This window comes from Vombatus ursinus, unplaced genomic scaffold (assembly GCF_900497805.2).
Source record: "Vombatus ursinus unplaced genomic scaffold, bare-nosed wombat genome assembly UNPS02005459.1, whole genome shotgun sequence".
NCBI classification, from domain to species: Eukaryota; Metazoa; Chordata; class Mammalia; order Diprotodontia; family Vombatidae; genus Vombatus; species Vombatus ursinus.
The window spans coordinates 10743066-10769426 of NW_020945237.1; the positions used below are offsets into that span (position 1 = coordinate 10743066).

Genomic DNA, 26361 nt, shown 5'->3' on the forward strand with positions numbered 1-26361 from the left:
AAGCATGGTTGTGTGACTTTTTCCATCCAGAGAAGGTCTACGGCCCATGAGTAGGATCATCAAAGGCTGATGGTGAGAATAACAGAGGACTAGGCAGGTCATTAATCTTTCTGAGTTTCTTCCTCCTCTTCCTGTAAAATGAGGAGGTTAGAGTAGATGACTTTTAGTATTCTGGGATCCTATACTTCTTCCAACCTGAGGTCATAGATTTAGACTTGAAAGGGACCATAGTATCATCCATTGCAATGATGTCAAACTCAAATTTGAACAGGGACCAGAATTAAGATCCCTGCAGGCTGTATATTTACTTAAAAATTACATAGCAACATGATCTATGCTCTAGAATATTTTTATTTATTAAGTGTCTCAGTACGTTTTAATCTGGTTCAGGCACACTTAAGAGTGTTGTGAGCTTTGTATTAACACTTCTGATCTGTTGTAACCCGTCACTTTACACAGGAGAGAAACAAGGCCCAAAGAAATTAAGTGACTTGCTCAAGGTCATACTGGTGGCAAGTGGCAGTCAGGATTTGAAATGAGATACTGTGACTAGAAAGCTTATGCTATCTCAACAGTCATGTCCTTAGGACCACCTACATGATTCAATGGTTCAGCTGTTCTTTATGTGAGTAGAATGAACGTGTCTGGGTAAAATTTTTCTCAAACCAGGTCCCTGGTAGTTTAGATCCAAAATTAGACACTCCTAGGTCATTCAATAGTTAAATAATGGTTGACTTGGCCATGGTATCTACAGGTTACCGAGGAGGGGTCTAACACTTAGCTGCATTCCACATTATACCAGAAAACATTGAATCAGGAAGGCAGAATCTGGTAACTTGGGCATATTCCAAGTACAAATGGTGTAGTCTCCACATGGGCAAACGTTCTTATGTTTTTAAGTGACCAGGAAGCTGAAAAATAGCCTGAGATTACCAGGAAGCTACCAACTATGCCTAAAGTGCCCTCTGCCAAATACAGTGTGAAGACAGCTTCCTTGCCTTTTAGGGAATGAACTAACTTAACCTTCATGGGACCAGGAGTACCCTGGTAAATATTGATTCTGTAACAGAAGGACCACTACCAATTGTCATCACTTAGCAGACAAACACATTCAGATGAAAAATAAAAACAGAAATAGCAGATTATAATTCTATTTTTTAGTACTACTACATGATATCCTTTAGGTTCATCCTGTTTTTCTTTTAGGCCCTGGGAAATGATCATTTCAATTGTGGTTTACCATTGGTAATGTATCATCATGGCAAAAGATTTTCCATCTAACCTAAGCCTGCTCTTCTCCCCAGTAGTCTGTGTAGGCAATCTTCCAGAAAGAAACTCTCCTACTTTGTATTTTTCTTAAAAAGAGAGTCATTCAGACAGAAAGACTGCTAAAGCTACCTTTGGATTTTAAAGAAGAGTCAGTCCTGTCCCATATTCTGTATGCCAAGAAGGTATAGAGAGTTGGGACCAGTCTGGGACTAGTCTGGGACCAGTCTGGACCTAGCGAAGAATTGTAAATACAAAATCTATAAACTTGTAGTCAACCTAAATTTTTTATTAACGGTTCTACTGACCATTTTCTTTTAGACACCAATGCTGTTCCCTAGTAGATACTAATGGCCCTGTACTACAAAACTTTGTTCATTCTCTTCCTTTCTCTGTTGTTTACACCTCCAACAGCATTCAAATATTTATTTATATCTACATATCTATCTTTATAGATGGATAGATGCAATATCTATATACTAAATATCTATACAACATACATAGATAGGCAGGTAGGTAGTAATAGAGAGATAAAGATTCCTTCCCTAGGATAATATTCATTGTTATGTAAAAATGAATGCTAATGGGTTGATAAATTAGATAAACTAGTGTGAGCTGATATAAAAATAATAGCTAATATTCATTTGTATCTTCATAATTAAAAAAGGCTGCTTTACCTAAAGGATAGCATTGTATCCTCATAAAATTTAATTTTCTTTTTTATTGTAAACTCAGCATTCATGAATAATAAGAAACGTCATAAGATTATTCAAGGAACAGGAAATAATACCATACAAGAGATGTTGAACTTTTAAAACATACAGTCTTTTAAAACATACACACACACACACACACACACACACACACATAAATAAACACACACACACTTCCTCCTCTTCCTCCTCTCCTTTCTTCTCCTCCCCTTCCTCCTCTTCTTTCTCACCCAACACCCTATTTTTCCTCTTGGCTCTTGTCCACCTCACCTTTGACTTCACTTGGAGCATTGATAAAGGAATTACAAAAAGCAACATGGATGACATTATTTTTTGGCTAGGATTGTAGATTTAGGGCTAGAGGAGACCTTAGAATTTATGCATCTAATCCCCTTTTACATTTGAGGGAACTAAGGGCAAGAGAGGTCAAATAACTTGCCGAAAGTCATCAGACAATAGGTGGAAGAAACAAGAGGGAAAGCAAAGTCCTCTGATTCCAAATCCAAGGAAGTTTCCACTTCAACACTCTAATAGTTATATTGAGATTGAAATTCTTAATTTAACTTCTGAGACCCTCCTAATTTTTAGAAAAAAAGCCCCAAAAAACAAAAAACAAAAAAACATTGGTTGTTGTCCTCCATTCTTGAAGAGGACCAAAATGACATCACTATGTTAGAATCAAGTTACAATGTGTGTGGCTGATCAGGCCAATACGAGCTCAGAATGTTCTTCCACAGGTTGGGTACAAATAGCTCATGTGAACATTTGGAGTGGATTCTCTAAATTTGTGGATCTTGCATTTCTTTTGAGTTATTTCAATTCTGCTTTGCTCATAGAGCATAGCATCTTTTCTGATGTGGGTAACACCATGCTGAGCAGTCCTGTGCCAATGTCTCCCGTCATACAATCAATTCCAAAGTTCGTAAGGGAGATCTTGAGAGTGTCCTTGTTTTAAATAAACTAAAATAGAGACAAGGCAGTCTTGTGGGAGGAGAGGTGCACTTTGTTATTTCCTTTTTTAACTGGCATTGAATTGGTTATAGGCAGGTCACCTTGTATCTTTCATCTTTAGGCTCCATTTTTATAAAATGGTAATGGTTTGAACTATTTACTGTATGAACAATAGATATTATGAGATTAATTAGTAGTATTTTCCATGTTCTGTTATTTCCTCTGAGAAAAATGTCATATTAATAGATGATGCCGTGTCAACCTACATCAGAAATTGGGAAACAAATATAGCAAAACAATGAAAATGTTAATTCTATAAGCCACAATAGAATCATTTTTGTGCATGGATAATGAGATATTAAATTCTTGTAGATTATGATCTTTTTCCCTTGAGTGCTTTGTTTAAAATGTGGAAATCAGAGGAAGGCAGACAGATGCATTAATTTTCCATTCCTAATAATGACTCTTTATAAAAGCTTTTTATTTTTTGGTTAGAAATTACACTTTTGCTGACTTTGATAATATGTCAAATTAACTTGAATTTTATGGACCAAGAATTTTATGACAGTTAAGCTGAAAGAGATGATATTTTGCATGAGGCTCAGAAAGTTTGACTTTGTGAAAAATGTCTTGAAAATTATTCAAAAAAATAAAGATAATAGTGGCAAGCATAAAAGTTAGCTTTATTCTCAGAAGTCCAAAGCTCCATAAACCATTTTTAAATGATTCTTTGCATGTCAAAAATGTAATGTTCCAAAGGAATAAGTTAAAGATCCCTTAAGTCAATTATTTTGAGCTGTTACCTTCTCTTGCTGTTTCCCATGATTGTCAGTAGTTCCCTTGAAGGCTTCTTTCTTGCCATAATAAAGAGAAATTTCTATTATTGCTTTGAGCCAATAAACTAATGTTTCTCTTGTACCTGCTGAGACTTATCTGAATTCTCCTTTCTGGAAAACAAACAAACAAACAAACAAACAAACAAAAAAAAAAAACCCTAGAATCTGACACATTGTATTCATTTAATAATTGAATTGTTACTGAGATTGAGAAGGCCTCTAATCTCTTTGAGCCTCAGTTTCCTCACTTTTAAAATGAAAGGGTTAAACTTATTGATTTCTAATTTCTATGGTCATTCCAGTACTGAGAAGTGAAATTCTATTCCAAAGTCTTCAAAAAATGTCACTGAAAAAAGACTTCATGCTTGATGGATGGTTGATAAATTAAACATTTATATAGATTATTTTCAAACAGTATGCACTCACATATTCATTTACATTTACTCTTATCAGACAATATTTGTTAAATACTCTTATTGAGGCAGCTAAGTGGGGCAGTGGATAGAACATTGGACATGGACACAGAGTTCAAATCTGTCCTTTAGGCACTTACTAACTATATGATCCTGGGCAAGTCACTTAATTTCTCTGTTTCTCAGATTCTTTACTTGTAAAATTAGGACAATAACAGCACTTATCTCCCAAGGTTGTTGTGTGGATAAAATAAGAAAATATTTAGAAAGGCATTATGCAACATTAAAGCATTCCAAATTTTTATTTTTTATTGATTTTTTGTTATTACTACTGCCCTTATTGAACATATATATATATATATATATATATATATATATACATGCTAAATATACAGAGGAAGCCCAGACCCTGTTTCTTCTACAAGAAATTTTGATGGTGGAATTTTTTTAAAGTACATTTAAAGCATTTTAAAGTTAAATACTACAGTGCATTATTGATGGACAATTTATTTTTTTCCTAGGTACTCGTTAAGAATAGTAACGTGACAACCAAACTTTGGGCGCAGACTGGCCAGCAGGGTGACCAGTGGAAAAGAGTAGAGGTGTTTTTGGGTATTCAGTCCAATATTCAGGTTTGTAATCCAATTATTTTCATTGTGAATGTTTATTGTTAGAGAAATACTTTTCATTTTAGGTTTGCTTCATAGCATTTTTTTCTGAATTAAATTCATGCCCAGATACATTTTTCTCTCACCTTATCTCCCCCATCTGGTTGTTAAACCCATATATATCCAACTGTTGATTATCTCCATATGGATTTGCTCTCTCTCTCTTTCTCCTCTCCTCTCTCTTCTCTTCTTCTTTCTCTCTCTGTCTGTCTCTCTCCCTCCCTCTATTCCTTCCTCTCTTTCTGTTTCTCTCCCTATACATGCATACATATATGTATATATAATCTCTTCTCTACTTCCTGACACCAAACGATGACAATAGTATTCAGTTTAACCCAGCAACCATATATTAAGTGAATACTGTGTGCCAGGCATGTAGGAGGTGGTGGCCATAGAAAGCCAGAAATGAAACAGTCACAACCCTGAGGCAGCTTACCTTCTATTTCTTGGGTATCTTCCTCTATGGATAATTTGTATATTCCCATGTCTTGTAAATATAATTTTTTTTATTTTTAAAAAATCTTCTTTTTTCCAATTCCATGCAACTTTCTTAACATTTACTTTTGAAAAATTTGAGTTCCAAATTCTCTCCCTTCCCTCCCCCCTTCCCTATATTTGATATAGGTTATACATATGCAGTCATGCACAACATTTCCATATTAATCATATTGTGACAAAAAAGACAAAAAAGACCCCCAAGAAAAATAAAGTGCATTATGGTCTGCATTCAGACTCCATCGGTTCCTTCTTAAATGAATTTTAATATTAACTTCAGCAAATTATGATTAATAAGGCAAACCTATTGAAAAATCATTGCATGGAGAGATGTCCATTATTTTTTTCAAAAGATAGACTAAATTTGGGGCAGCTAGGCGGTGCAGTGGATAGAGCACCGGCCCTGAAGTCAGGAGGACCTGAGTTCAAATTTGGCCTCAGACCAAACACTTGACATGCACTAGCTGTGTGACCTTGGGCAAGTTACTTAACCCCTGATTGCCTCACTAAAAAAAAAAATAGACTCAGTTCAATAATTTTTTATTGAGGAAAAAATTATATAATTGACAGATATTTTTTCCTTCCAGATATTTGTCCTAGGCCCGCAGCCTTTATAGCTTGCCTAATTTTTACTTTGCATAGATTATGACTCTGTATGCTCTTTTGTCTTCTGTATTCTTTTTGTTATTATTGTTATTGTTGTTTTCTTTTGTTATTGGATAGCTGCTGTAGAAGAAAATGAATGAAATCTTTCACAGATTTTTGGAATTTGAAATTATTGAAAATCTGTTTAATTCATCTCCTTACTGTCGTGAGAGAGTTAATGGTAGTGACACTATTCCACTAGTCGTGTACTTGAAATACAAACACCTTGGTTGGGAGTCCATGTCACTTGCTGTGTGTGCGACCTTAAGCAAGTCTCCAAAGGATAGTTCCCTTGTCTAACCCTCAACTTCTTCATTGCAAAATTGAGGGATGGTGACCTATGTTGCTTTGACAGTCCCAACTAGTTCTAAAGCCGTGATTTTATGAGTTCTCTTCCTTCAGTGAACTATGAATATGGCCAGCGCTTAGCACACTGCCTAGTTAATATATGAGGCATTTAATGAATGTTTATTGACTGTTTGGGCATTGCAACTCTACGTGTCTCTCATTTCTAGATCTGATAAAATTATGGGAAAGGAAAGAAGTTATCTATGATTCCCTTCACTGGCAAACATCCTAGTAATGGTGCATTGACTTCTACTCTTGCTGCCAACTTGCTCTACTCTTCCATTTCCAGACTTGACTCTATCTAGACATCAACTGTCTCCCAAGATTTCTGACTGTATTGAGTCAGCCTACTAGGTGGTAACTATCTCCGCATTGGCCCCTGAACTTGTTGAATGATAACTCTCTCCAATGGTTCTTTCTGCTCCTTTGTAGATTGTCTTTAGGGCAAAACGTGGTGTCAGTTACATGGGAGATGTAGCAGTGGATGATATCGCCTTTCAAGATTGTTCCCCTCTAATCATCTCAGAGAAAAAATGCACTGCTCAGGAATTCCTGTGTGCTAACAAGCACTGCGTCCCCAAGGATAATCTATGTGATTTTGTAGATGATTGTGCTGACGATTCAGATGAGAACCCTTTCATTTGTGGTAAGTAATGCTGTTCTGTGCTATCATTGCTTTGCCAGTACTTCCTCATGTTTCCCTCCCACTTTTGAATAGCTAATGAAAACAAGTGTAAACAAGCATTTGAAGCAATTCAAATGAAGTCAACCATTTAAAAGCAAGACTGTTTTTTTCCCTCACACCTAAATATAAATGATGATTAATTTTGAAAGTGTTGATAGATTTTTCTTTTGTAAAATAAATAGGGAGGGGAATTAGAAATTGAAGACAAACAATTGAATTATCAGTGTTTTCCATATTAAAAAATTATGAAAATCTATAAGCAAAAACTCTACCAAACTAAATTCATTATGCCTTCCTGCTTTGATGTGTTTTGCGGATTTTCCTATCTTTAAGTAAATCATCTGATGAATGCTCAATTATTATAAAATAAACATGGGTGCCCTGAGAGCTTTTAAAGTCTAAACTACAAGTTCTTGATCTGTCTCTCTGTCTCTCTGTCTCTCTCTCTCCTTCACTCTCTCCCTCTCTCTCTCTTTCCTCCCTCCCTCTGTGATAGACCCCTTTGGCAATCAGGCAAATCCTGTGGACCTCTTCTCAGGATAAGGAAAGTTTGTTGTTTATATTCAAAATGGAAAGAAATGTTACATTTCAGTTTTGGGGAAGTGAAAATCAAGATGTATTTTCACTCCTATCCAACCTCGTAGTACCTATACACCCAGATTAACAATGTCTGAGTCTCCATTTTGGTTTGGCAAAGCATGGGCCAAATCTGGTTCCAAGTTGTTTTTTGTATAGCCCTCAAACTAAGAGTTGTTTTAACATTTTTAAATGCAATAAAACTCTATTTACAAATATAGGCAGCTGGTGGATTTGGTCCTTTAGCCAACCCCTACTCTAGACAAAGAGACTCTTTAAAAGTATGTTATATCAGCAGTGTAAAACTTCTTTGAAAGATCAAATCATAACAAGGTGTAAACAGCCTTTTAAACATGCTATATGTCCTCTTCCAGTCAACCCTATATTTATTCATTCAGCAAACATTTACTAAGCATCAGCTGTATGCCAGGTGCTATTATAGGGGCTGAAGATACAAAGACAAAAATGGAAATTATTCCCACCCTTGGGAAACTTACATTCTATTGGGAAAAATGATACATAAATGGAAAATTAAATGTAAGATAGATGTAATCCTCTGCCCCTTTAGCTGAAGGTTAGAAAGTACAGATATAGGGGTACCAAAGTATCAAGAGCAGGGGTGGGGAACCATTTCAAAAAAGAAGCATTTCAAATCTTAGAGTTTAAGGCTTCAATAACTCAACTGCATACTTGAGCCTAGAGCACAGACTATTTCCGTTCTTTTGTCCCTAGCCATTCATCTGCATGAGGCTCAGTAGGAAGGAGGAAGTGTAACTTGGTGGTTACCAAAAGTAACAGTAGAACCCCTCACTGATGGAATTGGCTCTGGACCAGAAAAAAAAATATTGTCAAATGGAAGAGGCTAGACCTCTTATGACTCTTTCCTGGTGGTGATTGATGAACATTCTAACCCAGGCTCTGAGGAGGTCAAAGAGAAAAGGTTTCTGCTATGCCTAGGATAAGTGTCATAGCTCTTGGAGGGGGGAGAAGCATTTAATATCCCACAGGCAAGATATTGGCATGATCTCTGTAATATACAGATAAGCAAGAAGTGCTGAAGATGGTGGCTGACTATCAAAGAGGGAGGCTAGGGATTCTAGTACATTGGCCCATTTAGCAGAAATGTCATACGCTGTGAAGAACCTAACAGCTGAGAGATGTACCAAGTCTAGTTGAGCAGCCATAGCCCAGCAGCAGAATCATCTGCCCGGCTGAATTCCGATTCAGCATCTTCATCTTCACACAATACAAATCCCTGAATCAACATGACCAGATACAAATATACTCAAGGCTTCCAAATGATTTTTTATAGTAAGACTAGAAAGGAAATGCCTGTGTGATGTAAGGGCTTATCTTCCAAAGGCCAGTCCATCCCTAATAACATTCAATTGCTCAATCACACATGACTGGAAACTGACTTTCCAGAAGTTTCCTCATGATGACCAACCAGATGGGGAATATCTGTACATTCTCCAATGACTGCCCTACCACTTTCTCCCCACCCCAACCTCTCTAGGCCAGATCAGTCCACATCTATTAAACTTTAGTTACTTATACAATGGAGATGTAAAGAAATTTCTGGAGGAAAATTCTGAGAAAGCACCTGGGGAGCACACATAGGATTCCTACAAGAGTTACCACATGAGCTGAGTTTTATTTCAAATGGACTGAGTGGAGGAATGAGTACTTTTTAAGTGAACAGCCTCTGAAAATCCACAGAGCTGGGAGCTGGAATATTTTATAGAGGAAATAGCATGTGGGCCAGTCTGACTGAAGTGTAGGAGATGAATGTGAAATAGCCAGGAAAAAGTAATCTGGGTCTGGATGGTAAAGGGCTTTAAAGACCAAGTAAAGGAATTTATATTTCAATTCCAAAGACAAGAGGGACCTACAGGGGCTTCTTGAGCAGGGAAGTGACATGGTCAGATGTGATCAATGAAATTCCAGCATTACCTTATATTCTTGCAAACTTTATGTGTATATTTGGGCATTATCTGGATAGAGATGTTAAATTCTTTGAAGCTATGATCACTGAGAATACAGAGAGAAAAGATGACCCAGGAGAAAGCATTGGACAATATCTATAATTAGATTATTGGATATATGTGATAATCTCAATCTCAAAAGAGATTGAGATGACATATAGAATCTATAGGAATTGACCAAGTAGAATGTAGTACTTTGACAATTAAGGAAGGAAAGAGAATTCAGGAGGAAGGAATAATCACCAGTGTCATAGGATCTGAATGGGATCTTTGAGGTTATCAAGTTCAAGTATTTCATTTTACACACAAGGACTGAAGCACAGAGAAATGAAGCAGCTTTTCCAGGGCCACACATGTAGAAAGTAGCAGAGCCAGAATTACAACTCATGTCCTCTGACTCCAGTACTTCTACTGCACTATGTTGCAGAGAGATCAATAAGGACTGAACAGGTGAAAGGCTGTTGGTAACTGTATTTATTGATCAAGAGGTTGCCTTGGAGTTAGTAGTCCTGGGTTAGTGGTGGAGCCAAGAATCAAAATAGCAGGGAGTGAGAAATGAGGAAGAAGAAAAATGAGGGAAAATTTTGTATGACTTTTTAAAAGTTTGGCAGTGAAGGGAAGGAGTCATATTAGATGACAACTTTATTACTTGTCTATAGTGTTTACTAGGGTCAAACAGAGGTTTTTGAAGGCTGGGAGAGGGACCTGAATGTGTTTGTAGACAACAGGAAAGAAACCCATGTGTTGAAAGAAATTGAGGATAGTAGAGGGAGAACAGTGATGATAGAAAGGGTAAATAGCTTTAGAAAATGGAAGGGAATGGGTTAAGACAACAAGTAGAGGGATAGGTTTGGTGAGGAGAAGGAACACCTCTTTGTTAGTGGAGCAAAGAAGGAAAAGGGACGATAATGTCAAAGGGCTTAAATGGGGTAGGATGGAGGAAAAGAGGTAGTTAACGATAAATAGTTTCTGTTTTCTTATTAAAATGAGTTGAATTCCTTTGGTGAGAAGACTGCAGGATTGTATGTTGTAGGATGCTCGAAGAAAGGAGAAGACTTGGAATAGCTGTTGTGGGGGAGGGAGATAGAGAGTCAACTGTGGAAGACTAAAATGTTTGCCATATATTAGGCAGGCCCCTATTGAGATTAGCTAATGCAAATCTCCAATGTCCTTTTAGAATTTCTTGCAACTTCTTCAGTACAGGTTTATAGCACATGGGAAGGGGAAGAGAAAGTTGATGATGGAAATAACCCAGTATTAGACAGGTCACTAACTTTTCTGTTTCTCAGTTTCCTCCTCTGTAAAATGATGGGGTTGAACCAGATGTCCCTTTCAGCTCGAAAATTCCTACCCAATGCAATGGGTTTTCATCTGCACCAAACGACTCCCCTCACTTTTTTTTTTTTTTGCTTTATTTCTTCAGTCATTTTCTGTGTCTGTATCTTGGTCATTTTTCTCTCTATGCTTTTTTCTTTTGATCTCCACAACAACCCTTTCTGGTAAGTAGGGCAGGTGTTATGCTTTTGATTTTTACTTGTAATTTCACTAAGGTCTCTTCTCCCACCCCCAAAAATGTAGCTTAAAGCAAATATTTCAGTTTTTGAAGTTTAAATGCAGTCCCGGTCTTATGTTGTTGGAGCTGCTTGGGCTAAGGATCTAAAAGCTGTCAGAAGTCTTTCCTTTCCCCCTGAAAAATCGGCCAATTTTGAGAGACTACAAAGTATGCCAAGGTGTCCTAGCTTACAAAGGTAGACCCATGTCTGGTAAGACAGAAAAAATAATAAATTCATTTTCACCATTACATTTTACCCCTGGAAGTTCTTCTTGGATAGGCACTCGAAGGCATGTGAGGCACACCACCCAGAGACCATAGAAAGGGAGTGACCCTAGCCCTCCAGCTGACTGAAGCTGTTCTTTGGTTAAACATGCATGGGTGGCCGCTTGCATAATTAACATCGGGGTGAAACGGCTGAATGAATTCCTGATGTTGTATAGGGAAAATAAAGCAAAACTTCCCAGCCCTTAAAAATCCTAACACAATAAACTTTAGAATAAAGTTTAAGAGGAATCCACATGTTTGATTTAGGTTCTCATTTTACAAATATTTATGATAACCAAAGATAGTGGTTTTTGACTCCATATTGCTTGTTTTCATTATGTATTTTCTCTGCCTGCTTTTGAGTGTGTGTTACAATTTTTGTGTGGCTTGTGGCCACCCGCTGAACTGTGAATGTTGTTGTTATCCCACGATATGCTGCCTTTGGCAATGTTCTAAAATCTCAGGGGAACGGAAAAGAGGGAAAAGCAGTATCATTGAAATTGTATTCAGGTGTTTGGCTAAAACCCAACCGATTGTTAGACCCAAATGACAAACTCATTTTTAGTTAGAAGGCTAAGTTAAAAAAAAGGCATTAGGACTGTAAAATCTCTGGCAGACTATGAACAGGTAGAAACATATTAACACAATATGTTTCAAAATCAGAGAGGAGTAGAAGACATAAATCCTTTTTCTTCTAACATCCACTGGATTTAGAATTCAAGCACATGTATTCATATCCTGGCATTACTACTTCCTGGCTGTGAAACTTTGAATAAGATATTTGTGTTTCATTAATCTCAGTTTCTTCATCTGAAAATTAGAGGGTTAGTTGCATTCCATAAACTCAACAACACAAATAACTTGGGGGAAGAATTTCCTAGCTGACAAGGACAACTGGAAAAACTAGAAAGTTGTCTGGTTTAAAAAAATTGGTTTAGTTCAAAATCTTATACATCATCATATATCACAATAAATTCCAAACTGATCCTCTGTTTAAATAGGAAATATCATAGTACTTTTAAGAACAGGGGAATGAAGGGAATGAGGTATTTCTTACAACTTAGGAGAATTCTCAGCAAAACAAGGGATAGAGATGACTACAAAAGATAAACTCGATTTTCAGTTATGTGAAATTAATAAGCTTTTTTTTTAAGGAAACAACATCAGTGAAATGAGGATAAGGAGAACTATAGAATGGGGAAAAATCATTGCATCAAATACCTTTGGTAATGGTCTGATATCTAAATTGTATAGGGAACTAATACAAATATGTACAACCAAGTTATTCCTCACTGCATTAGTAAAGTATGTGAACAAATTTCTCAGAGGAAGAACATCATATCATTAAAAGATTGTTCCAAATCACCAATAATAAGAGAAATGTGAATTAAAACAAATATGAGACCATTTACTACGATTTGGTCTAATTATTCTAGAAACCAGTATGCAATTATGAGAAAAAAATAACTGAAATATCCATAACCTATTATCCAGAGAGCTCGTTGCTAGGAATATACAGACAAAAGACAAAAGAAAAGGTCAAGGACAAACAGAAATGTCTCATATACATGTTGCTTGTATTTACCTTTGTCTGCATCTCTCTCTCTCTCTCCTTCATGTCTTCTGATAGAATATGAGCTCCTCAAGATTAAGAACTACTTTAATTCTGTCTTTGTATCTCTAGCAACTAGTGAAGTTTCTGGCATCAAATAAGTAATAAATAATTTCTTAAATGATTAATTGCTTGTATGCCAAAATATTCACAGCAGTCCTATAAATACAGTAGTAAAGAACTGGAAGGAAATTGAGGGTTGATTGTGTTACTTGAAAATAATGAAATATTTCTTTTCTGTAAGAAAAAATAACTATGAAATATTCTGAGAAAACATGGGACAACTTTTTATAAATTAATGCAAAATAATTAACCAAGACTAGAAAAATAATCTATGTAATGTTGGTAGCAATGTGTAAAAAAAAAAGAATGAAATATAACTGAACACCATGTAAGTGTAATGGCTAAGTCTGACCTCAGAAAAGACAAGTAACTTCAGGCTAAATAGGTGGGCAGATGTGGAGGAGTATATTTGGAAATGACTATACTGTAAAAATAAAAGACATTATTTCAGCTACATTTCCTTTCCAAACCTTTGCAAGTATAAACTTCATGATCGTATGCTATTATCATCATTGTATGAAAAATGATCTTAGTTTCATGGATTTATCTGTGGAAAGGATCTTGGAAAGCATATCATCTAGCCCCTTCTCCTTTTATAAATGAGACATTTTGGGCTCAGAGTGGTTTAGTGTCCAAGGTCACATAGGTAATAATAGTAAATGATAATGTAATCTCAGGTCCTCTGACAACTTCCTAAAAAAAAAAAAAATTGTTGGAAGGTTAATGTTGGATGTGAAGTCACAGTCTGAATCTTTTAGGGTAAAATAACTTTTGTGATCTTTTAGACCTTACATACTTTCACGTACAGTAAGATCCTTGAGAGCAAAGGCTAGTTCATTTTTTTTGTCTTGTATTCCTAGCACATAGCAGAATGCATTGCAGAGTGGGTGCTTAATACATAGTTATCCAATCAAAGTGAAAAGTCAAAAGCTTCATTTCATAAATAATTAAAGTGAGATACAAAAAAAGTTCAGTGAATATCTTGAAATTACACACTTGGTCAATGGAAGAGCTGAGCAAGAAGTGAAACTTCCTAATGCTTAATGTTCTTTACCTGATCTATGTAAAATTTTGACTTTCCTGAAAGAGGAAAAACAATGAAAATACTTTTGAGAAGATGGGAAATTTAGTCCTTCTCACTTTAAACATAGTCTTGCCATAGATAAGGATTTATTTTCCCTGTCATTACTTACTCACTGGCAAGGGCTGAAGAGGATTGGAATTCCAGTTCCAACATTTCAGTGCTATGTTTCTATTGGAGAAGCATTTGATGTTTTCAAATAATTCAGTTCTCAGAGATTTTTATGTCTGATATCAAGTACCAGACAATATTGTAGCAAAAAAGTAATAACTGGTAATGCAAATCTAATGGCATGCTTTCTTGTCTCAATGATTGCCATTTTAACTATGATACTTCCAATCTCTTTGACTTAGACTCCTTGGTGCCATTCTGACTCAGTGGAAACTCCAAACTGTAGGAGAGTTTTAAATAAGTGTTATTTTAGTATTTTAAAATGTAATCTCCTTAAAGGCAGGAACTCTTTCACTTTTGGTTACGTATTCCAGCAGGGAGCATAGTACACTCTAATTTCAGAATTAAATAAAGTAATTTTAGTAGCAAGAGATAAGGATGGGGAATGGGAGGCATTCTAAGTGTAGGGAAAAGTGTGAGCATGTATACAAAGACTAGAAAACATAATGTGGTTTTAAAAGGTGGTGATCAATTTGAATTAGCTGGATCATAGAATATATGAGGGCAAGTCATTCATATATCTATCATTTAGCCACATTAAACTAGGCTGAAAAGGTAATCTGGAGTGTTGAAAGCATTACTAAGAACCTTAAGTACAAATATTAATTGTCTGAATTGATGGTCAATTTACACAAAGAGTGATTTTAGCAGCCAGTAATATTTGGAGGCAGTGTAAATTAGTAGAGAGTTGGGCTCAGAGTTAAGCAGAACAAGGCTGAGGTCTTGCTTCTGAGATTTCCTGCATTTATGACCCCAGGCTTAAGGTCTCACTTAAAGATCATTGACTCAAACAACTCTCTAAGCCTGTTAGTTTCAGAGCAGGAGTCAGTCCGAAACATCAAAGGGTGTATCTTCATTTTCTCCCTAATCCAATCTGTATCTGGATAATAATATTATAGTTTACTGATAATATGATAATAACACTAGAGTATAGTTACTGATCAATATTGGTGGATGGGAGTTCCCTATATCAGTAAAATCACAGGTCTACTTTCCTTCCCACCCCTTCTAAACACTTCAACAAAAACAAAACAGAGTTATCCATTTTGCTTTTCATAATGTTCTCTATCTCCTGTTTGGTCATGAATTCTTCTGTTCTCCATAAATCTGATAGGTAAACTATTCACTGCTCTCCCAGTTTGTTTACAGTACCAGCCTTTATATCTAAATCATGAACCCATTTTGACTTTATTTTGGTATATGGTGTGAGATTTTGATCAATGCCTAGTTTCTGCCATACTCTTTTCCAGTTTTCCCAGCAGCTTTTTTTTCAAAGAGTGGGTTATTATCCCAGAAGCTGGGGTCTTTGGGTTCATCAAATAATAGATTACTATAGTCAGTGACTACTGTGTCTTGCATACTTAACCTATTCCACTGATTCACCACTCTATTTCTTAACCAGTACAAGCAGTTTTGATGATTGCTGCTTGATAATACAAGCTAAGATCTGGAATGGCTAGGCCATCTTCCCCTGCATTTCTTTTCATTAGTTCCCTTGATATTCTGGACCTTTTGTTCTTCCAAATGAATCTTGTTATTATTTTTTCTAACTCTATAAAATAATTTTTGGTAGTTTGATTGATATGGCACTGAATAAGTAAATGAGCTTAGGTAGAATTGTCATTTTTATTATATTAGCTTGGCCTACGCATGAGCAACTGATATTTTTTCTAATTATTTAGATCTGACTTCATTCGTGTGCAAAGTGTTTTGTAATTGTATTCATATAGTTCCTGGGTTTGTTTTGGGAGGTAGACTCCTAAATATTTTATAATGTTTACAGTAAGTTTAAAATGAATTTCTCTTTCTATCTCTTGCTGTTGGGCTTTGTTGTTAATATATAGAAATGCCGATGATTTATGTGGATTTATTTTATAGCCTGCAACTTTGCTAAAATTGTTTATTATTTCAAGTAGTTTTTTACTTGATTCTCTAGGACTCTCTAAGTATATTATCATGTCATCTGCAACGAGTGATAACTTAAAAACAAAACAAACAGAAATCTTTCCAGGGCTTCTTAAACTTTTCCCCCTCACTATCTTTCCCACTGTGTGACTTGAGGGCATGCTCAGCGCAAAGTGTGCATGCTTTGTGTTCAGAACCAAGGTTGCAGTGAAGTCCCACCATGCAACAAGGACAAGTGCTGCAAGAAATACCTTGGATTCATTATACATTTGATATTTAAATAATTTTTGGTTATTGCTCATTCAGAAATCTTTTGCTGTTGCCAAATTTTTCATGATCCCTTATGAGGTAACGACCCACAGTTTAAGAAGCACTGGACTTCAGACAACTGATTAAATATAGGCAAGAGGAAGGAGTCTGTGCCCTCACCTCTTTTTTCATCTTGCCAATTTCTTACTGTACCACCTCATCCACTCCCACAATTTGAACTTACACCTCCCTGTGGATGCTCCACAATCTCAATCTCCAGATATTATATTCCTTCTGAAGACCAGATCTACATTTCCAACTGCACATTGAATATCTCAACCTTTCTGTCCTACTGGCACTTTCAAATTTACCAGCATTATCTTACCCCGAATCTTCTTCTTCCTGCTGATGTTTCTACTTATATATGGGCAAAAATCATTCTCTAAGTTACTCAGGTGTGATACTTGAGTAATTTTTCATTTCTCAAACTCTTTTATCCCTCATAGTGAGTTAGTTTGAAAAGGACTGCAGAATTTACTTTGACAATATATAATTTTCTTGAACTTTCCAGTCCTACTCATATCTCATTTGGACCATTACAACAGTCTTCAGATGAATCGTAATACTTCCCCAGGGCATTTCCAGTACTTCCTGAAGGGCCGGAACCCTCCTGCTACCCTTTCTGTCTTGTCCTCTCTCATTGGAATGCAAGCTCTTAGAGGGAAGAGAATATTGTACTTTCTTATATTTAAACAGCTAGATAAAACAACAACTAGTAAGTGCTTACTCTATGCCAAGCACTTCATTTTTATCCCTAATACCTTGTCATATTACAGTAAGCTTAATAAATGCTTTGTCATTCATTTACCAATGAAATCACAAGGCCAATATAAATCAATTTATATGTACATGTGTGAATATATACACATGTATATTATTTGGGGTCAGCTAGGTGGTGCAGTAGATCGTGTACCAGGCTTGGAGTCAGGAAGACTCATCTTCCTGAGTTCAACTCAGGCCTCAGACACTGACTAGCTGTGTGACCCTGTGCAAGTCACTTAACCCTATTTGCCTCAGTTTCCTCATCTGTAAAATAAGCTGAAGAAGGAAATGGCAACCACTCCAGTATTTTTATCCCAAATGAGGTCTCAAAGAGTAAAAATGAAAACGACTAAACAATAACACATATTATTTACTGAGGTTTTGTTATTTTTATCAATACACAGTGGCAGCATGATATAGTAGAAGTCAGAAGGTACTAGAGTTCAAATACAAGCATGCCACTTAATAAATATATGATCCTGTAAAAGTCAATGAAGCTATCAGAACCTAAATTTTTCTTATCTGTATAATGGGTATCATAATACTTGTATTATCATGCTTCACATGGATTTTGTGAGTAAAGCACTTTAAAAAAATCTTAAAGCATTATAGAAATGTGAGTGGTTATTCCCAACATTATAATCCAGGAAATCGGACTTTATTTTCCTAAAGAAATGGGTCACTTTAAAAAGTAGACTGTTTTCTGGGATTTTATTGAGTGGATGTTGAATGGCTTTCATTTTATTTTGGAAGATTATGTTAGAAAGTAGGTCAGGCATCTTAAATGTTAATAGGCCAGGCATCACTAGAGAGGATCAGCTGTTTTGAACCCCTGGGATTCATTATTTCAGGCTGTAACAGAGTGATTGAAGCTCAAAAACTTTTTCATTAGGTCTCCAAATAATCAACCGTAATCCCCTGTTCAGCTGAGAGAATTTGTTCTAGTTGTCCACGATAGAGACTTTTAGAGTATATATAGTTGGTTCTGTTCTGATAATGGAAGACTGAAGGAAATTACTCTTTCATGGGATAATAGTGGTGTCACCCTTGTCCTATTTTTAGGAATGCTATTCATTTGGTTAAGTAGGATAAGATAGAGGACAGTAGATTGCTTGAGTAGCTTTTTTATTTAAATAAGAAAAAATAGTTTGAGGGAAAAACACTATTGTTGGAAGAAACTAAGCATTGTATATATACATAGAAGTAGAGATTTAGTCATTAGAATAATAAAATAATAGACTTAGAATTAGAAAGAACTTTAGAGGTCTTCTAGTCGCTCTGCTTGAATTTCCTTTTCATCATTTCTTACCAAAAAATTGAAAATTTATGATATGGGGGAGCTCAATACTTTAACAAGAAATCTGTTATTGTCAAACAACTCTTAATTATTGAGAATGTGTTTCTTATATGAAGCCAATTCCAACTCTCTGTGATTTTTGCCTATCAGATATTAGATTTCATATTTTCCTGTGCAGTAGAAAGAGTATTGGGTTTGGAATGAAAGGAACTGAATTTAAAATTTAGCTCTACCCTATAACTATATGTGTGTCCATGGGCAATTCATTTCACATCTGTGAGCCTCTATTTCTTTGTGTGTAAAATGAAGAGATTGGTCAGTTGACCTAGAAGGTCTACATCTATGATCCTAAGTGATTCTCCTCTTCTCTCTCTCTTGATTTGACCTGGAATATCATCAGAATAATCTTTTCTTTTTGGACTGGTGCAATGATTTCATTAGAAAAGGGAAATCCCATAATGAAATTCCCTTTCACAGTGTATCTTTTCTCCAATTGATATTCTTTGAGAGTTGCTTGGGGGTGCTGAGAGATTCAGTGACCTACTTAGAGGCAGACAACCATGAATCCATATCTTTGTGACTATACCAAACTTACTCTCTGACCTGGACTCTCCATACTTCTGTGAATGAAAAACATTACTGCAGCATCTTTTGTAGCAGCCATATAGCATTGTTGATGAATATTGATCTGAAGGTTAAGTAAAACTCCAAGTCTTAAACAAATATCCGTAAAACCAAGTACCCTCATCCTTTATTCATACAACTTCTTCGAAAATCTAAATGCCAGAGTTTGCCTTTATCCCTCTGAATTTATCTCCTTAGATTTTTTTTTTAATTGTACTAGACTGCTCATTTTTCTATTTAGGTCTGGTAGTGAAATTTAACTTGAGAGCATCCACATGTTTTACAATGTCCTTCATGAAGAGACCTAGATTTTTAAAATAACCCCGTACCGCCCTCAAACCCTTTGTGTTTTGGGGGAACTAAATCAGTGATTGCTGATGATTAATTGGGAAGGAATATTCCCCTCATCTAAAGTTGGGTGCTTTAGCTTTAGAAAGGAAGCTTTGGGCTATTATTTGATAACAATTTTTGTTGTCAAGGTCCTCTTTAATGTAGCCAAGGCAGGAGCCTGGTTTTTGTCTTAAAGTGTTGGCCAACAAAAACCACATCACAATTTATAGCTCTATAAAGCACATGACTGATTCATTCTGCCAGCATGTGTGCATATAAGAATGAAATGCTTTCATTCAGCTTGTAATGCCACCATTGCTTTTCCCCCTCTAAAATCAAGAAAAGAGAATAAAGAAGCTTGGAAAGTCATAACTTTTAAAGTATATTTAGAGCAAATAGAACTGGGCTATATACCCTTTGGGCCCTTGGTAAATACTTGTTAAGTGACTGATGACTTTAGTTCTCAGTGATTGCTTTTTGCTCTCACTCCAAGGTCTGATCTTAAAGATAATGACAAACATAATCCTGACACACTTCCGTATTCAAAGAAAGATGCAGTAGCCTTGGCCTCCAGACTTATCAGATAGATTAGCTTCCCTAAGTCTTTCTGAGCAAAAAGTTCTGGTTTCAACCAGTTACTTTTATAGCTCACTCTGTTGATGGTAGGGCCATCTTTACTATTCTCCATGCATAATCATGTATAAACAGATCACATAATGACTGTTTAGAGTCCGTGTATAAAGTAAGAGATGTGAATAAAGAAAGGGCACACCATAAAGCTGAAAATCTGTGCTTGCCTCATCTTTCTGATCAATTTTTTTCTTCATGCTTCTCTTGAGTGCACTGTAAAAGTACCATGCCAAATAAATGATTACACAGAAGTATATAGTGAACGTGGCAAACATTTGGGATATGTTGATGTCAGAATTAATATATTTTAAATGTATCAAATTTTCAGAATTGCAATTGCTTACTCTTCATGAACCAAGATATCCCATATATGTATGTATGTATGTGTGTGTGTATGCATAATACAATTATGTTATTTCACATTTACCTGATTAGCAATCCAGCAGACATAAGTCCATCCTCCTTAAATTATTACATGAATGAAAGATAACTGTACCTGTTTCAGAAGGTTAGGGAATGAAAGTGACAGATATGGTCAGAGGTGGTACCTCTTTTGATGATGTAATCATTAAGTATAGAGGGCAATTAGTACCAGGTTTATTCCACATACTTTTTCCATGAAACTGTATTTGACTCTCTGTTCATACTTTCTTCTCCCTGTCCTCAAAAAGGATTCCCATTTCTGGTGTCCCAGAAATTACTTTGTAGTTAGGTTCATAAACTTAAAATTGGAAAGGACTTAAGAGGTCATTTACTCCAGCATCTTTATTTCAAATATATGGAAAATCAAGGGCAAAGAAGTTAAAAATCTTGTCCAGGGTTACACCTTGGATAAGAGTCAGAATTTGAATCCAAGACGTCTTACTTCAGAGCCATTATTGACTATTCCTCTATATATACATACCATTTCCCCTAGTAGAATTAAAACATCTTGAAAACAGGAATTGTTTTCATTTCATCTTTGTATCCTCAGGTCCTAGCACAGTGACTTGTAAATAATATGGGATGGGAAGTTTCATATATATATGTATGTATATATGTTTGTTCATATATGTATATTGTTCATGTCTATTTGTTCATATATATGTTCATATATTTGTTTATATATATATTCATATATTTGTTCATATATGTATATATATGTGAATTAATGTGGAATTAAATTTCCAAGAACAAGAAGCTACTAGAAAGATTACTTTTTCCCCCTCATGTCACCAGATAAAAACCAGAAAAAATAAAAGTTTCAACTGTTCACATCTCATTGTAGCGAGGCAACATCAAATGGTTGCATTTCTTCATTCTTCACTGATGATTTGGTGTCAAAAAATTCTGGAAGCATATCTTCACATGTGTGCTTAAACCCAATAGAAAATGTTCATTTGACCAAGTTTTGTTTTATAACCAGTTTTTCAAACTGCTTTTTAACATATAGAGTAAACTGCACTTTTATTTATTGCATATTTATCTAAACTGAGGTTATATTCTTCAAGCTACAAACATTTTGATTTGCTTATCCAGTCTTACCAACCTCATCTGGAAGGTCTATATCCTTCCCTCTAGGATCACTTTCTCTGTATGAAAAGATTACATTGAAGCAATTCAGTCTTTAATCCTAAAATAAATAGAATGATATGACAAATGTAAGAAAGTTTCTCACTCATGCCCATGAGTCATTTGGTCTGTTCCCTAATCAATTCAATGGGATTCCAACCATGGACCTTTAACAGTCATCTGAGAGGTGACTGAAACATTGGAGTGCTCATAAGAATGGTGCTCATAGGATACTGGTAGATCAAAATAATTGATTAACTGAGACTTACAGGGTAGGAAGTCTGCTCAGACAAGTCACCTTTCCTTGTGCTATAAGACTTACTTGGACCTTGACATGTGGCAAGTGTTAGATCTAACACATAGCAGTGTTAGATACTTGCATGTATCCTAAGAAGGTAGTTCATTGGCAACATTTCCAAATTCCAGCCTTTTGAGTAGATTGATTGTTTGACTAATTGATAGAGAGGGCAATATACTCCCAGAATCTAGCTTTCTGGCTAGAGAAGACGAATTCCTGATTAGTGCTTACTCAAGAGATTCTACCAGATGAGTCACTTTGGGATTTTCTGCAGAAGCATTCTTCCTCAGCACAGTTTCAAGAGTTTGAAAGTTCACAGGTTGAACCTTCTAGAGAGGAGGGAGATATCCTAATGCCATTTTCTCCTTGGAAAAAGATGTTTGGCTATATTTTCCCTGTACGACATTCTACTTGGAGAGCAAAGCCATAGAGTTACCCAAACACTCAAGTCTAATCAGAAGATTATTTTGTACAGTAGTCCTCAAAGTATTTTTACTTTTTAAGAAGAGAGTCAGCTACAGCATGGTAATATTGGATTTTGGTTGACTGCTGGGAAAGGAACTCATTGGTTGTTACATATTTTATGTGGAAGGGAAAAATAGTATCATAGATTCAATTTACATTTATCTTACTGCATGCTGAAGACTATTCGGGGAATCATAGAATTTGAAGATTTTGTTGTGCATTTAGAACAACAATATGAATCGCTCTTTATTTCAATTAGATTTATCTTCGATCCATTTCCAAGCTCTTCCATAAAGAAAAAAATCTAGTCTTTGATACAGGCATATAAAGAAATCTATGGCCACTGCACCCTATTAGAGAGGGGAAAACAAATTAAAGTTTGAAATATAAATTTAGAAAATGAATTGACATTTATAAGGGAACTAGCTGGCCTAATGATTTGATGACAGAAATTAGGAATGAAAGACTTTTTTTCTATTAATAAAATATTAGAAGTCAAGGTTAAAATAAATATAAAATTAAAAATGCTCTTTTCATAGCATTCCTTTTAAAAGATTTCTTAACTTTCAAGTCTCAATGTCTTTAAATGCTATCTAATTGTCTTATCCCTGCTTTGCACTGTCACAGCAAATTCCTTGTTGGGAGATGTGATTAGTCGTCTGTGATTGATGCTATAGCCTTATATTTCCAAGAAAAATACTTAAATGATGTTTTTATTTAAAAACTTTTATTTCTTTCATTTTTTTAAGCAAAGGAAGCAATGATTATTTTTGGAGTTTTTATATTCCAGCATAGCACAACATTGTCTTTTTTGCCATGATGGTAAGACTGTTTCTATAACAAAGTTAGAACATTTTCAAGCTAGGCAAATTTTGTAATATTATGATTCTCACTTCTAATTGGAGTAGGAAGTTATCCCTTAGGTTCTTCAATTGAGAATTGCTATGGCAATTTCCCAAGATGCATTTCTCTAACCATGTAAATGATGCTCTAGAAAGTAGTTTAGATGCTGAGACAACACATTGGGGTCTGCTCCTGAAAAGTGGATTCTGACAGTGAGTTCTTCTGACAGTAATCAATAAAGGGATGTTATACATTTTAAAATTCCATGACTTCTTATATTCAGCAAAATAACATTACTTTGGGAAATATCTGAGTAATTACTCACAGTATATGTGAGAAGAATGTCTATGCATAATGATTCATGTGCTACAGCTTATGGTCTTTTGAAGTTGTTTTGGATTTGTAGAAAAAATAGCACACCTCTTATTTTTATTTTTTTAATAACCAAAGCAGTAATAAGAATTTTGAATAGTGCCACAAAGCATTTTCACTACCTATTTTTGTTGTACTCAAATATGTCACCCTTTGTTTTCATGTATATTAACTGATTATAAGAACCTAATTCAGAATATAAAAAGGACATTAATTTATTCAATCATTTAACAAATGATTAATAATCATCCCTCATGGACAATGAACTGTGATAGTTACATATGGAGATGCACTCATTTAAACATTATTTTCCCCATCCTCAAGCAATTTTCCATTTCATAGAGGGGATAAAATAGGCAAATAATACCATTACATAATAACATTCTAAATAAGCATAATAAAAGACAGAAAATATGATAAATGTCAAAGAAGAGATGTATAATATTTTACTGTTTAAGACACAAAGCAGCTATACAGTTGGGGGGGAGATAAGAAACAATTTTATAGTGAATGACGAACTGGGCCTTAAAAGATGAGCAGACTATATCAGATTGTGCACCGTCTTGGGGAGGGTAGTGGGGAGGAAGGGGGAGAAAAAATTTTAAACTCAAAAGCATATGGAAGTGATTGTTGATAGATCAAAATAAATTAATAATAAAGAAAGATAAACAGAGTTTTGATAGTTATGCCTGTTTGGGAGGTCATTGTAGGAAAAAGGAATGCCATAAGGAAGTAAATAGAGGTAGAGAAGTTGGATAAAGTATTTGTAGATCTATGAGGTTATTTGTGTGGATACTCCCTTAATGTAACTCATATGTTATTCATACCTTATTAGCCTGTTCTACTCTTATTCCTGTTCCCTCAATACTCCATTAAGGCCCCACTCAATATGCTAAGGGTGAGCCTTGTGGTCTTTTTAACATGATTAATCTCATGACAGATTCGTTGCCATTTCTAGAGCTTTTTTTTTCAACTTTTTCATTCATTCTTTATCCCCTCTCCCCAACCAGACATTCATTTATGATGTAGGGGAATTATTTTTCCTAACTTATTTTTTTTCTTTCTCTTTTTGTATAAAGTTATTTTCCTTTTGAGAATTTTTGCTTTTAAATTTTTTTTAATTATTTTTTTTGATAAATTTGTTTCTATTTTTGAGATTATGTAGGGTATCTGTGATTTGAAAAATGACCTCTACCTTCCCCCATAGTCTCCCTCTTCAATGTGACATACTTTTAAGAAAGTTGAATCTATACATGTCTTGAAGACACCTGTAATGAAAATATGAAAGGTAGACTTTCACAAATGACATTTTAACCAGACCATATATTTATAGTCATATAATTCACTGATGATATATACACACATACACACATACATACAATTATACATGCATACTATATATAAGCAAAATACACACACATGTAATATGCTTAAAATAGGGAAATATTTCTTTACCAATGGTGTTCACCACTTTAGGGAAGATGTCTATCTCTGAGTCTAAGAGGAAGAGGAATAGGAATTCCTTACAGATGATGAGGTCTTCAGATGACATTTATATTAGGCTTATTACATTGTCCTATTTGCATCAGGTTCTAGATCTAAATGCACCAGCATCTAGATAGATGCTCCTAACTGAGGTCTGCAAACATTAAAAAATGTGAACTAACAATTCACATGAAAAAAAAAAAACAAAAGAATGAAAAAGGCCAGCTGTTGATATTTTGCTACAGTTGGATGGATAGTTCATAGCAGTTGTCTATCAGCACTTATATATAATACAGACACTGCACATGGTAAATGAACTGGACCCATAATTTAAAAGAATAAAAATAAGTGGGCTAGATTGATTTTGGGAAGTTATACACTTCTTTTTAAAGCACAAAGCTTCACTTTGAAGCAATAGCCTAGTTTTTCACAGCAGTATTCCTCTAGTATAGTTATGAATCTCAGAACTTCACAGTCTCCAAAGAACCAAAATTTAGAGTGACCCAAAGGTCAATGGAGAGCTGTATGGCAGCTGTAAGTAGCCACAAATTACCATTTATGACGTGCATGGAGGATGTGACCTAAAAGATATCTAGGGGAATTATGATAGCAAAGGGAATAGGCCAATCATACTGTGAGAGAAAGCTAATGGATAGAAAACTGGAGTGATATACTAATACCCATATAATGTTTCCATTTTATGCTTCCATAAAACATCCTCTGTAAGATTTTTAAATGAATTAAAAAAAAAACTTTTGTTCAGCCAACCAGTCTGCTACATACTGATGCACATAGAAAAGAGAAACAGTCCCAGCCCATTCAAATGGTATGAGCATATATGTCTCTCTTCCTGTATTCCAAACCATTGTTGCCATTGACTAATATATCTCTTCGTTAGGCTTAGAGACTAAAACGGCTTCTAGATTTATTTACTCCCTTGTTGTGGCAATTGATTTATATTAGTGAAACTTGTTTAGAAAAGGGTAACAGTGTCAGTGTCTTTTCCTTGTTATCATTTTTTTTTCTTTTCCTTTACCCTTTTTTCATGTGTTTTTTGGTGTCAGTAACCTTTTTGAATGGGCAGAGATAGAGCTGTTGTAATTATATATAATATATTATTATATTTAACCTTTCTCCTAATTTAGTTTTAATGTTTATATTTC

At 35.2% G+C, this 26361-nt stretch overlaps 1 protein-coding gene across 1 annotated transcript in view; it reads left to right on the top strand.

Moving 5' to 3' along the window:
• MALRD1 (MAM and LDL receptor class A domain containing 1) overlaps positions 1-26361 on the top strand; it is an 832608-nt gene that overhangs the window by 334723 nt on the left and 471524 nt on the right. The window contains 2 exon segments of the mRNA XM_027847861.1: positions 4701-4811; positions 6768-6981. Of these exon segments, the coding sequence (XP_027703662.1) occupies positions 4701-4811; positions 6768-6981 (325 nt within the window).